This window comes from Hemicordylus capensis, chromosome 8, assembly GCF_027244095.1.
Source record: "Hemicordylus capensis ecotype Gifberg chromosome 8, rHemCap1.1.pri, whole genome shotgun sequence".
In the NCBI taxonomy this organism is placed as follows: Eukaryota; Metazoa; Chordata; class Lepidosauria; order Squamata; family Cordylidae; genus Hemicordylus; species Hemicordylus capensis.
Genome location: NC_069664.1, coordinates 10,940,677 through 10,954,443, shown reverse-complemented (window position 1 = coordinate 10,954,443; position 13,767 = coordinate 10,940,677). Strand labels below are relative to the sequence as shown.

The following is a 13,767-nucleotide window of genomic DNA, read 5'->3' as shown; positions in this document are numbered from 1 at the left end:
CTAAGGGGAATATAGCAGACAGTGCTTACACATACTCCTGTGCTGTTTAGGAACAGGGACAGTTCATGCTTGTGAGCCCAAGTCTGACTCTCCACTCCTTGGGGCTGTCACACAGTGGTAGAGCATCTGTTTTGCATGCAGCAGGTCCCAGCTTCCGTCATCCGTGGCACCTGTAGATGCTTGCCTCAGAGGCAGGATGCCTCCAAATACCAGTTGCAGGGGAGTAGCAGCTGGAGAGAGGGCATGCCCTCCGCTCTGGCCTGCGAGCTTCCAGGGGCATCATCTGGTGGGCCACTGTGCGAAATGGGATGCTGGTCTAGATGGGCCATGGGCCTGATCCAGCAGGGCTGTCCTTATGTAGGTAGGGAAACTCCTGCCTGAGACCTTGGAGAGCTGCTCCCAGTCAGTGTAGACAATATTGAGTTAGATGGATCAAGGGTCTGACTCAGTATAAATATAGGCAGCTTCCTCTGTCATGGATGATGGGGAGGCATCACTGTTGAGTCTGCTCAATAGGTGGCGATGCAACTCCAGACATTCTTGAAAGAGAGACTTGCTTGGTGAGAGAGAACCAAGCTCCCTCTAGCGATGGGCTAGAGTGAAGGCCTAGGTTGATGCGAGTCCCATGAAGGGCAAAAGAGCAGGCAGCCGGTGAGGTGCTTTCTGCCAGGAAGGTTTCCTGCACAAGCCCTATTCTTGTGCAACTCCCATGCATTCCAGGAGTGCTTGTGCAAGAGAACTTCCCACTGGAATTAACCATAGTAGTCATTAGCAGTGAGCAAGGGAGGGGTTGCCACTTGGATTTACACACTCCCCCACCGCCCGAGATGCAATTGGAATGTTTGACCCGGGTTCAAATACCTATTCAGCTGAAACTCACTGGGTGACTCTGGCCCAGTCACCTATCTCTCAGCCTGACCTACCTCACAGGGTTGTTGTGAGGCTAAACTTAACCCTGTACACTGCTCTGAGCTCCTCAGAGGAAAAGCAGGCTATAAATGTCAATCAACCAATCCCTGTCCAGCCACAAACCCCACTGGGTGACTTGGGGCCTGTCGCTTCTCTCTCTCAGCCTAGCCTGGTTGTGAAGATAAAGATAACCACATGCATGGCCCTGGGCTCCTTGGAAGCAGAGCAAGATGTAAACACAAGATTAAAAAATATGGTGTGACTGGAGCCTGCTCTACTGCTGTAGCATTGCACCGAGCATGGGACAGACTAGGAGACCTCTGAGGTCCCCTCCAGCTCTCCCTTTCGGTGTAGGCCTTCTGCCGCCCAAGCTGACCCCCTTGATTGGCTTGTCTTGGTCCCTGCTGCCTTGACCTCATCGGGCTCAACCGGCTTGCTCATAGGCCTGGAATGCATCACGGAGTCCAAATTCCATCCCTTTTGGATGATGGGCTGGTTCATCTCTCGGTCAAGCCCGGCCCTTCCTGGCGAGGGTCTGTTCTCGGTACAGTATGACCTAGCCCAGTTCCTCGCGTTCCTGGTCTGACCTTCTCAAACACCATCAGACCCTGGTCATTCAGCTCCTCTGGTTATTTGTCCAAGGCAGTCAAGGCTTGATCAGGGAGCCTTCAGGTTTTTGGCCGAGGCAGTGGAGAGGAAGGGGGAAACAGCACCCTCTTCAGACCTCCCCCCACCACAAACCCCCCCCCCCATCCCATTGGCTTCCCTTCAGCCATTGTGGCTGGGCAGGAGCAGGGGGAGATACCCCCCCCCCCATAGCTTCGACTCGACCCTGGCAAGTTTTGCAAAGCACCGCTGCTTAGAGGAGCATCGAATGCTGCCTGTTACAGTCTCAGACCCTTGGCCCATCTAGCTCGGTATTGTCTGCACCGACTGGCAGCAACTCTCCAAGGTTTCGGGCAGGAGCCTCTCTCAGCCCTGCCTGGAGATGCTGCCAGGGCTCGAACCTGGGACCTTCTGCATGCAAAGCAGAGGCTCTGCCACTGAGCTACAGCCCCATCCCCTAAGGCAGGGGTTCCCAAGCGGTGCTCCTCCAGGAGCTACAACTCCCATCATCCCCAGCTACAGGAGTCTGGGGATGATGGGAGGACCAGCAGTTGGGTTCCCCTCCCCTCAAGGCAGGGCTGCACAACTTTGGCCCTCTTGCAGATGTTGGACTACAATTCCCTTAATCCTCAACTATCGGCCACTGGCTGAAGATAAGGGGACTTGTAGTCCAAAAACAGCTGGGGGGCCGAAGTTACGCAGCTTTGCCCTAAGGGGAATATCTTGCAGTGCTCATAGGTCGCCTCCCATCCAAATGCAAACCAAGGCAGACCCTGCTTAGTAAAGGGGACCATTCAGGCTTGCTACCACAAGACCAGCTCTCCTCCCCAAGACCTTGTGATGCTTGGGAGAAAGGGCAACCTTCCTGCCTCCCTGTCCCCTTTCACAGCTTGCAAGACTCACTTTTGAACAGGTTCTTGTCTCTGCCAGAGATGGTGGGGCAGCATTGGGCACCATGCCTAGGTGCCACAATGCTTTTAGCCACCCCTCGCCGGGACCCAAGTTGAAAACTCTGTTTAGATCATCATCAGAACTTGGACCCTTCATTATCAGTTCACAGTCCAGCCTCTAATTTGATCACAAAGTTAGTTGAGCACAATCCTCCAGGAACAAAAAATTTCCTGGGCAAACCCCAGCAGAAAACACAAGTTCTATAGTAAGAACTGATCTGCCTACGTTCCTTTCACTATCCTTACAAGTGGATTAAACGTGGTCCAGATCAGTTAGGCAGTTCACAAGTTACCCACTTGCACCTCAAATGTGCATGTGTCCGCTGTCTTGAATCATGGTGGATGACATCACAAACTACGCCACTGAGGTGTCCCTACAACTTCTGTACCCAGTTTGGTTCATATTGGTCCAGGCTTTGCGAAGTTGATAGGGTGGGAGACAGAGACAGACACACAGACTGCCGGGTGATCTCATAAGCCTCCTGGAAAGTAGGCTAAAAAAATTTAAATGAACTACTCAAGAGAAGCTACTGCCTTCTTTTGCCACCACTGGTCTGTGGGCCCCACCCCACAGTCAGCGGCACCTTTTTCTAATTTAAAAGTGCCGGAGAATTTGAAGCACACACGAATCCAACGCGTGCCAAATGAATTCAAAAACCACGTCTAGTAGACTGTCAAGAGTTTAATGCATTAGGAAAATACACACTGCACACACACAAAAACCCCACCAGCCCCTTGGAGCTGCAGTAGAAGTCACATTTGCCACTCCACAGCATGCCAGAAACATTTAAATAGCCACAATATAAAAATAATAATAATAATCCTTTGAATTTTGCCAGGAGGAAAAGTGTCACTGTCAATGCTGCTCAAGTTAAGAAAAGTCTGGATGGCTGCTCAGCTGGAGCATGACTCAGACTCGTGGGTTTCCCAGATTCTTCTCTCTTTTAAAAAAAAAACCCTTCCTGCCCCCGCCATGGCCACACACATTTCGCCAGTCCTCCTCTTGCAGCTGGAGCCAAGGGAGGGCCCGGCTGGCTCCCCTCTTGGGTTCCCTGGAGGCCAATTCCAGAGAGCCACAAGGGCTGGCATGTCCCAGGATCGACTCCCAAGTGAGACCAGGAATGGGAACGCTCTCCCAAAGCAGCCCTGGCCTTCCGTGCTTGGTGCCACATGCCCGAAGAGATCAGAGGCAACGTGAGAGATAAAGCCTGCTTTTGCTTGGGCCCCCCAACTTCTGCAGCCATCACTGGCTTCCTAAGAGCAGAAGCAGCCGGAATGGCAGTCCACGGGCTTCCTGGGGTTCGCTAATGTGCATAATGCAGGAGACGGCCATCTGCCACCTTTTTAAGCGTCTGATTTCCAGGTGCTCTTGTGCCCAGGAAGGAACATAGGAAGCTGCCTTGTACCAGGTAAGACCCTCAGTCCATCTAGCCGAGGAATGTCTATTCCGAGTGGCCGTGGCTCTCCAGGGTTGCAGGCAGGAGTCTCTCTCAGCCCTACCTGGAGATGCTGCCAGGGCTTGAACCTGGGACCTTCTGCATGCAACGCAGAGGCTCTTCCATGGAGCGACGGCCCCATCCCCTAAGGGGACTATCTTACAGTGCTCACAAGTTGCCCATCCAAATGCAAACCAGGACAGACCCTGCTTAGCAAACAGGGCTATTCATGCTCACTGCCACAAGGCCAGCTCTCCTCCCACAAAAGCCTGCATTGTCATAGGAAACTGTCATATGCCAAGTCAGAGACCAGTGGCCCATTTGACTCGGGATCGTCTGCATTGACTGGCAGCAGCTCTCCAAGCTTTCAGGCAGGAATCTTTCCCAGCCCTTCCTGCCAATGCTGCCAGTGACAGGACCAGGGACCTTCTGCTTAGGCTCTGCCACTGAGTTACGGCCCCAATCCCCTGACATACGCCAGCCTGTGCCTGACTCCGGCATGCACAGGGCTCTTCACACCAGTCTCCGGAGCTGCTCAAGAGTGCCTGGGGCGGCTCTCTGCCAGGGTTGCCTCTAGCTTTTGCAGGGCCCAGGCGGAAGAGAGTTGGTGGGCCTCCCATGATGGATCCATACTGCTGGAACTAGAGGCGTCCCTGCTGTTGCTGCTGCCCTCCCATCCACCACCCACCCCCAGTGTGTGCGGCTTACAAATAGATTCCCAAACTAATCGCCTCTGATGAGGGAAGAGAAGGACCAGGCAAAGTGTGTCCCCTCCCCAAAGGGCAGTCCAGGCTGGTACTCACAGGCCACACCTGTGGGTGCAGCTTTCGGCTTGAGCCTCCACTCCCTCTCCCTGATGCAAGGAGATGCCCAGAGCGGAGAACCGTGGCGGTGGGGAGGCCTCCGGTGCTTTGCTCATGCCTTAATTCAGGGTCTCGTGTGATCCTGAATCCAGTCCAGGTAGCGCACCACTCGCGTGTAGACACCCGGCGTGTCTTTCTTCCCACAGCTCACCCCCCAGCTGATGATTCCAAGGAGATTCATGCGGCCGTTGTTCAGACAGACCAGAGGACCTCCGGAGTCGCCCTGCAGAGGCAAGATTTAAGAGCACCCCAGTGAGCAAGGGCTTTTTGCTGGCCTTAAAAAAAAAATATCCTCTTTCCACCACTTTTTAGGGCTAAGAGAGAATATAATGAGCCCTTGGAGAGCCCTTTATTGTGTTTGTATCTGGTGCCGATAGGCACATATTTACAAAGCCATATATTCTGCTCTCAGGAGGGTATTCTAAACAACAAATATTTATACACCACTTCTCAACCAAAGTTTCCAAAGTGGTTTACATAGCTAAATAATAAGTGGGACTAAGTAATAAATAACTTATTTAATAAGCAATATTTAATATTACTTATTAAATAAGTAATAAATAATCCTTGGCCTCAATGGGCTCACAATCTGAAAAGAAACACAAGACAGACACCAGCAAGAGTCACTGGAGGTCCTGTGCTGGGGGTGGATAGGGCCAGTTACTCCCCCCCTGCTAAATAAAGGGAATCACCACGTTAAAAAGGTGCTTCTTTGCCCAGTTATCAGGGCTTTGGCACCACAACGAAGGTGGCCCTGGGTCCACCCAGATTGCTTAAGTCCCCAGAGAGGCCTGGAGGAACATACCAAGCTGCCACTTAGAGTCAAATCACAAGACTATCAGGGTCAGCATTGTCAACACTGACTGGCAGCAGCTCTCCAGAGATTCAGAAAGGAGTCGTCGTCCTCACCATCTAATTTATCTACCACCTGACTCTGAAGGCTCTAGGTGGTTCACAAAAAAAAAAACCATCACAACACACACAAGACAGCTATTAACAAAATTTAAAGCATCCAAAAATTCCTAAGAGCCAGGCTTTTAAAAAGTGTCTTAAGGACTCTTAAAGATGGGTAAAGATGTTAAACCACGAATGTCTGTAAGGAGCGCACAACACTGCAGCCCAGCAGCAACGACAGAGAAGGCCCGCTCCTGAGTCGCCGTCGGACAAGCTGGCAGCAGCTAGGAGACAGACCTCTCTTTGTGACCTTAATGTGTGGTGGGGATCATTCAGAAGGCGGCGTTCTCCCGGGTAACTCGGTCCTAAGCTGTTTACTACTACGGAGATTTATATACTGCTCTTCAACCAGAGTTCTCAAAGTGGTTTACATGGAGAAATAAGTAAGAGAGAAATAAGATGGCCCCTGTCCCCAAAGGGCTCACAGTCTTAAAAAGAAATATAAGATAGGCACCAACAATAGCCATGGGAGGGATGTTGTGCTGGGGGTGGATAGGGCCAGTTGCTCTCCCCTTGCTAAATATGAGAGAATCGCTTTTGAAAAGGTGTCTCTTTGCTCAGTTAGCAGGGGTAAAAAGGGAGTTAAAGGTAATCGCCAGCACTTTGTGTTTTGCCCAGAAACCTATTGGTAGCCAATGCAATTGCTTTAAAACAGGCATGATATGGTCTCTCCGAGACACCCCAGAGACCAATCTAGCCCCTACATTTTGGGCCAACTGAAGTTTCCAAACCACCTAAAAAGGCAGCCCCACGTAGAGTACATTGCAGTAGTCAAGCCTAGAGGTTACCAGATAATACACCAGAGTTCTGAGATTGTCTTCAAGGAATGGATGCAGCTGTCCATTCCTTGAAGACGATGTCGGTTCCTTCCCAGTCCTACCTGGAGATGCTGCCAGGGACTGATCCTGGAACCTTCTGCATGTTAAGCAAGTGCACACTCAACTCTGGCCCCTCCTTAAAAATGAATATTGCAGGTATATGCCAACCCACACCACTAGTCCACCTACTTCAGTATTATTGCCTATGCCAGGCCTGCACGGCATTGCACCTCTTGCAGACGTTGGACTACAACTCCCAGCATCCCCAGTCACAGTGGCCAAGTCTCAGGGATGATGGGAGTTGTAGTCCAACGTCTGCAAGAGGGCCAGTGTTGTGCAGCCTATGACAGTCTCTGCTTTCAGCAGCTTTCAAGGATTTCAGGTAGGGGTTTTAGTGGGGCTTTGCTAACTGGGCAAAGAGGCACCTTTTTAACGTGGTGATTCTCTTTATTGAGCAGGGCGTGAGTAACTGGCCCTATCCACCCCCAGCACAGGACCTCCAGTGACTGTTACTGCCATATGTTTCTTTTTAGACTGTGAGCCCTTAGGGGACAGGGAGCCATCTTTCTTTTGTTTGTTTGTTTGTTAGTTATTTCACTGTGTAAACCGCTTTGGAAATGTTAGTCGGAAAGTAGCATATAAATATTTGTTGTTGTTTAAAAAGGATTAGGCATATTCATGATAGATGGCTCATAGTGATTGAAAGCACAACAAAACCTCCATATACAGAGGCAGTCTGTCTGAATGTGGCACAGGGGAACCACCACCTTCACATCCTGCTTGTGAGCTCCCCAGAGGCGTCTGTCTGGTCACTGTTGGAAATGACTTCTGGGCTAAACAGACCTTTGGTCTGACCCTGGAAGGCAATGGTTATGTTCCTTGAGCCGAATTTACCTTGCAGGCATCATCTAGATTCCTGGTGTCTCCTGCACACAACATATTTTTGGTGACCGTCCTGTTGTCGAGTCTCTGAGGGATGCATTGGCTGTCCGGATACAGCCTGACCTGACCTTCCTTCAAGCGCTCAGAGTAGAAATAAGAGACTGTTAAGAAAGAGGGCACATTCAGAATTTGAAAACACAAAATCCTGTCTTTTGCTTTTCTTGCCACACAATCAACTTTAAAAAGAACCATACAATAAGGGTAGGGTTCCCAGCAACGTCCCCTCTAACGGAATCCCAGGTGTGGACTACAACTCCCATAATTCCCAGCCAAAGGCCATCACAGCTGGGGATGCTGGGAGTTGTAGTCAACAACATCTGGGATTCCCTGTTAGAGGGATGCTGGAGGCATCTCCTACCCAAGTACGGATCGTGTGAACCGCCCCAAAGGTCCTGCAGCCACTTCCCCAGGGGTCAAAGGCAACCCACCGCACCGAGGGCACCCCTTCTTACAGTCTTCATGCATGCCGTATCCAGAGATCTCACACTGGGTCCAGTCAGGAAGCTCCAGTCCGGGCTCTGGGAGGCAGGCCGGCCGGACATTGTCGGTTTCTGTCGCACATGCTCCAAACAAGGAGTTCAGCTTCAGCAGAGCTGAGAAAGACAGAGAAACACAGCAAAGGTGTTCAGTGTGGAGACAGAGAGGCTGGGGCTGGGGTGCCTGGTCTCCCCCAAGCAGGCAGGGAGGCTCCTTACCAATATCGTTGTCGTACGTCCTGCTATCATAGTCTTTATGCAGGACGTATTTCTCCACCTGGAATCGCTGCTCGTTGGCTTCGGGGGTCATGCGGGACGTCCTGCCCAACACCACCTGGAGGCGATTGGCACGCAAGCTGCAGAAGAGAAGGTCTTTGGTATCTGTTGCTTCTAGGCATAACTCTCCCTTAGGAACATAGGAAGCTGCTGTATATGGAGTCAGACCATTGGTCCATCTAGCTCAGTATCGTCTTCACAGACTGGCAGCAGCTACTCCAAGGTTGCAGGCAGGAATCTCTCTCGGCCCTATCTTGGAGATGCTGCCAGGGAGGGAACTTGGCACCTCAAAGGCTCTTCCTAGAGCAGCTCCATCCCCTAAGGGGAATATCTTACAGTATTCACACTTCTAGTCTCCCATTCATATGCAACCAGGGTGGACCCTGCTTAGCTAAGGGGACCAGTCATGCTTGCTACCGCAAGACCAGCTCTCCTTCTCCTTCTAGATTAAAAGGCATTTACTTCCTTGGCTAAGAGACTTCAGGGCCCAGTCGTAACCATAGCATTGGAGAAGTAGCCTAGCAGAGGGATTAACCGTATGGAACATAGGAAGCTGCCTTCTACTGAGTCAGACCCTTGGTCCATCTGGCCCAGTGTTGTCTACACTGACTGCCAGCGGCTCTCCAAGGTTTCAGGCAAGAGTTTCTCCCAGCCCTACCTGGAGATGCTGCCAGGGAGTGAACCAGAGACCTTCCGCATGCAAAGCAGATGCTCTGCCACTGAGCTATGGCCCTATCCACTAAGGGAAATATCTTGCAGTGCTCACATGTAGTCAGCCATCGAAATACAAGCCAAGGCAGACCCTGCTTAGCAAACAGGGCAATTCATGCTATCACAGTGCTATCTCTGCTCCATTATATGGCATAAATTATCTCTCTCAATCTCTCTCTCTCTCTCTCTTTTTTTTTTTTGCCAAGTTAGATACTATCTTGTAAAAGGTTTCCTTAATGTTGACATTCAGTGAGGTCTGGGCATACTCCACAAGCAACTCTCCATGTTATGTCTCATATTTTCACATTGACTGCCATGTATTCCTTTCTGCATCTTAAAGGCTGGTCAATTTATATATAACTCTTTCCCATCCAAACTAGGCATCCCCATCTGCTCACCCGTAGAACAGTCACAAGTAAAGATGTACAAAGCTTTTTGAAGGGGGGTGGGAGGGAAACACTTCACGCCTCTCACTGGGACATTGTTTTGCCTCCCTCAAAATTGCTCAGGTATTTTTGCCCAAAGAGGAATTCTGACATTCACTCCAGATTTGGCTGCAACTACCAGAAAAATAGCCCCCCTGCTTGCGTGGCATGTCCCAAGCGGCAGAGAATCCATAACAGAAGTCAGGTGCTTGTCTCTTACTTGTCTGGAAGACAATGGGCTGCTGAAAGGACCCAGCAGGAACTGATCAGGACCCCGCCACAGTGGAATATGTACTTCCCCTGAACCTTGACAAAAATCGCCGCCTGCCACGGATGGGACTGGATGTCTGAATAGCGGCCTCCTTTCATCCGGAACTGGGACACTTTTTGCTTCCTCAATCCACACATGGCTGTAGAGGGGGAAAGAAATAGAGGGCCAAGAAACACAGAAATAAGGCCCCAAATTAGCCACGGCATCTGAAGCCATTCTGCAACGCAATCCATGGTTGCTGGGAAAGAAAGTCCAGGGCAGATTGGCTAAAGTTGCAGTCTGGTTAATTGGTTGACTTAAAAATAAATAAACAAACTATTTGGGAAAGCTGCAGGTGGCAAACCCATCCTTAGAGGTATTCCCCTGGCCTCTCACAAAAGAGGGAATGCCTCCAAGATGGTGTCTGCTCTGCTGTAACCAACATTCAACATGCAAAAAACCCTCTAAGAAGAGGTGTTCCCTTTTATGTCCACACAGAACAGAACGCCTCTTCCAGGGACAGAGGCTGCCACAACATACGCTATACATGCACCTACATAATAAGCTTCTTGCCGACTGACTAAACGAGAATATAATGGGCAAGACATTTTGGCTTCTACCTTCTCCCGCTGCTATTATGTTATAAGAAGATCAGAACAACTGAAGGCAGGAGAAGCCAAAACGTCTTGCCCATTAAATTTCTGTTTAGTCCGTCAAGAATAAATGTATACTTTTCTTTTTGGGATCCTTCTGGGATCCGGATAGTACTTGTGCAGAGTTCTGTTTGCAGCTTTAAGAATTGTGCGAGTGAGTGTTACCACCCCAAACTAAAGCAAGTATGCTTTTTTCCCTTCAAACCAATGTTTGCAGGTCAATTAAAATGAGTTCTCAGAGGTCTTTAATCTGACAAGAGCATTCGTATCTACATCTTCATGGTAAACCAATTTCCTCCATCTCCTGGGAACTGTAGTTCTCGAAGGGAAACTAGGGACAGATTTCTCAGCCCCTTCTATGAACTATAATACCCAGGATTCTTTGAAGAAGTGATAACTGGCATAAAATCAATATAAGTGTCTAGTGAACACCTGCCCTTAAACTCCACGCGGCGGCTTTAAGGTGGTCAGTGAGAGGCAAGGATCCCCTGACTGCAATGCCCATCATCCACTGACCACTGCAGCAGGGGATGATGGGAGCTGTAGTCCACCACATCTGGGGAACCAAGGCTGAGAACCCCAGTATAAGGGATGAGACTGTAGCAAGGGTGTGGCTACAGCTCAGAGAGGGCAGGGAGGTACCCACTTACAGCAAGCGGGCACATCGCAGTACTCCCACTGTGCCTTGCCACCCTTCCACACCTGGCACCACGGCTTGGTGTCGTTGTCCGGATTCCTGAAACACACAAGGAGATTCTTTTAGAGGCAGCACCTTGCCCAGTGGTATACCCAGATTTAACCCCACCCTCTCGCCCCTCACCAGGGCCTCGAAGCTTCAGAGGTACCCAGACAATTGACTAAGGGGCTGCTTTGTATGAAGTGATGTACCTGTACTGCATGTGCTAAACTGCCGTAGGTGACACCTTTAAGAAGGCAGAGAAAGGGAGCTGGCCTTGTGGTAGCTAACATGGAGTGTCCCCTTTGCTATGCAGGGTCTGCCCTGGTTTGCATGTAGATGGGTGACTACATGTGAGTGCTCTAAAATATTCTGCTTAGGGGATGCGGCTGTAGCTCAGTGTAAGGGAGGAGAGCTGGTCTTGTGGTAGCAAGCATGACTGGTCCCCTTAGCTAAGCGGGGTCTGCCCTGGTTGCATATGAATGGGAGACTTGATGTGTGAGCACTGGAAGATCTTCCCCTCAGGGGATGGAGCCACTCTGGGAAGAGCATCCAGGTTCCAAGTTCCCTCCCAAGATAGGGCTGAGAGAGATTCCCGCCTGCAGCCTTGGAGAAGCCGCTGCCAGTCTGTGAAGACAATCCTGAGCTAGATGGACCAATGGGCTGACTCGGTATATGGCAGCTTCCTATGTTCCCAAGAGCACCTGCTCTGCACGCAGAAGGTCCCAGGCTCCGTCCCTGGCAGACTCTCCAGGTAGGGCTGGGAGAGAAGAGACTCTGGCCTGAAACCTTTGAGAACCACTGCCAGCTACTATGGACAATATTGAGCTAAGGGTGTGGCTGGACACAAGGCAGCTGATATATGTTATTACATTTCTATACTGCCTCCTCCATCCAAGGGCTCTGGGCGGTATGCAAAAACACCGATTCCTGATTGGAACAAAGCACACACTACAAGAGACTCCCAACTTGCCTCGGCTTCCAGAGGCACTTCCCTGCATTGGTCCCTACATCTACTGTGTGAAGCAGCCTTGATCTCTGCAGTGATCCAAATTCTGCAAAGATTCTGGGGGTCTGTTTACTGCTGGTTAGTGACAGACGGCAAGAAAAAATAAGCAAGGAAGAAAGGGCAGCTCTTTGTCAGTGGCTCGTTCCCTCCCCAGCTATCATTGTTTTTACAAATATTTATACACCGCTTTTCAGTAAGAACAGTTCTCAATGAGATTCTCATATAAAAAGAAATGAGATGGTTCCCTGCCCTGAAGAGCTCACAATCGAAAAAGCAGCCCAAGCTTCTTCAACCACCACCATCACCACTGGAAGAATGCTGTGCCGGGTTGGACAGGGCCAGTTGCTTGCCCCCCGATATATATAAAAGAGAACCCCCACTTTGAAAGATGCTTCTTTGCTCAGTTAACAGTTTCTAACCTCATCCCCACAAAATGCCCCAGGAATTATGCCACATTATCCCCTGCAAACTGGGTAAAGAGGCACCTTTTACCATGGTGATTCTCTTTATTTAGCAGGGGGAGAGTAACTAGCCCTCTCCACCCCCAGCACAGGACCCCTCCAGTGACTGATGCTGGTGTCTTATCTTATGTTTCTTTTTAGATTGTGAGCCCTTTGGAGACAGAGATGCATCTTGTTTATTTATTATTTCTCTGTGTAAACCACCCCGAGCCATTTTTGGAAGGGTGGTATAGAAATCGAATTATTATTAATCATCATCATCATCATCATCATCATCACGATACTATTGCAACTGGGTCAGCTAAAATACAAGGGCCAATTCAGATCAGCTTTAACAAAGGAACACAGGAAGCTGCCAATTACTGAGTCAGACCATCGCTCCATCTAGCTCAGGACTGTCTACACTGATTGGCAGCAGCTCTCCGAGGTTTCAGGCAGGTTTCAGGCAGGAGTCTTTCCCAGCCCTACCTGGAGATCCTGCCAGCGACTGAAACTGGGACCTTCTGCATGCAAAGCAGATGCCCCATCCCTAAATACAAACTGGACAGGCAAGCAGCCCAATCAATTCAGCAGTTGTACCAGCGATCCCGAGTTTAGAAAGGGGAACACCAGAGCAAGTGGAAACTGGCTTACCGGCAGTAGTTGTGACTCCCAAGGCCCAGCTGCTGCGCGTTGGTCTTCTTGGCCGTGTAGATTTTGCCAGCAAGGAGTTCAGAGTCCCATCTCAGACAGGAGGCCCCAGATGACGTGGTGCTGTGCCTGCCTCGGTAGTCTGTGCCCCTTCCAGAAACACACTTGTCTTTTTCTGCAGCAAGTGAGAAGAACAGCAAGCCAGGATCAGAAAGAGCCAGTTCCACATCTCTTTGGTCTGTTGTGGTTGAGGATGACAGGGAGTTGTAGTTCCAGTGGGAGACCTCAAGGTTGAGAGCGGTGGAACAGGGTTTCCCAGATGTGGTCGACTGCAACTCTCAGCATCCCCAGGCAAAGGCCATTGCAGCTGGGGATGCTGGGAGTTGTAGTCAACAACATCTGGGACTGGGAATCAATGTTACAGGGGCCAGGAGCTTTCCCAGACAGTAGGCTTTACCGCTGATTTTCTGCAAGGCTTTACAAGGAGAGGAGAGCTGGTCTTGTGGTAGCAAGCATGACTTGTCTCCTTAGCTAAGCAGGGTCCACCCTGGTTGAATATGAATGGGAGACTACATGTGTGAGCACTGTAAGATATTCCCCTTAGGGGATGAAGCTGTTCTGGGAAGAGCAAAAAGGTTCCAAGTTGCCTCCTTGAGTTCTCTAATATAGGGCTAAGACAGAGAGACTCCTGCCTGCAACCTTGGAGAAGTTGCAGTCAGTCT

The 13,767-nt window shown here is 50.3% G+C and overlaps 1 protein-coding gene and 1 non-coding gene across 2 annotated transcripts in view; both read right to left on the bottom strand.

Annotated features, from left to right (window-relative positions):
• Positions 1-1,895: 1,895 nt before the first annotated feature.
• Positions 1,896-1,967, bottom strand: TRNAA-UGC (transfer RNA alanine (anticodon UGC)). Its single transcript has one exon. It is a non-coding gene; the product is annotated as a tRNA-Ala (tRNA).
• A 1,165-nt stretch (positions 1,968-3,132) lies between these two features.
• Positions 3,133-13,767, bottom strand: part of PLAT (plasminogen activator, tissue type) — a 35,440-nt gene continuing 24,805 nt past the window's right edge. Inside the window, exons 8-14 of the mRNA XM_053270168.1 lie at positions 13,049-13,220; positions 10,920-11,005; positions 9,587-9,776; positions 8,174-8,310; positions 7,931-8,071; positions 7,431-7,579; positions 3,133-4,987 (exon numbers count right to left, since the gene is read on the bottom strand). Coding sequence (XP_053126143.1) covers positions 4,829-4,987; positions 7,431-7,579; positions 7,931-8,071; positions 8,174-8,310; positions 9,587-9,776; positions 10,920-11,005; positions 13,049-13,220 — 1,034 coding nt within the window. The 3' untranslated portion in view covers positions 3,133-4,828. The remainder of the gene's footprint in view (positions 4,988-7,430; positions 7,580-7,930; positions 8,072-8,173; positions 8,311-9,586; positions 9,777-10,919; positions 11,006-13,048; positions 13,221-13,767) is intronic.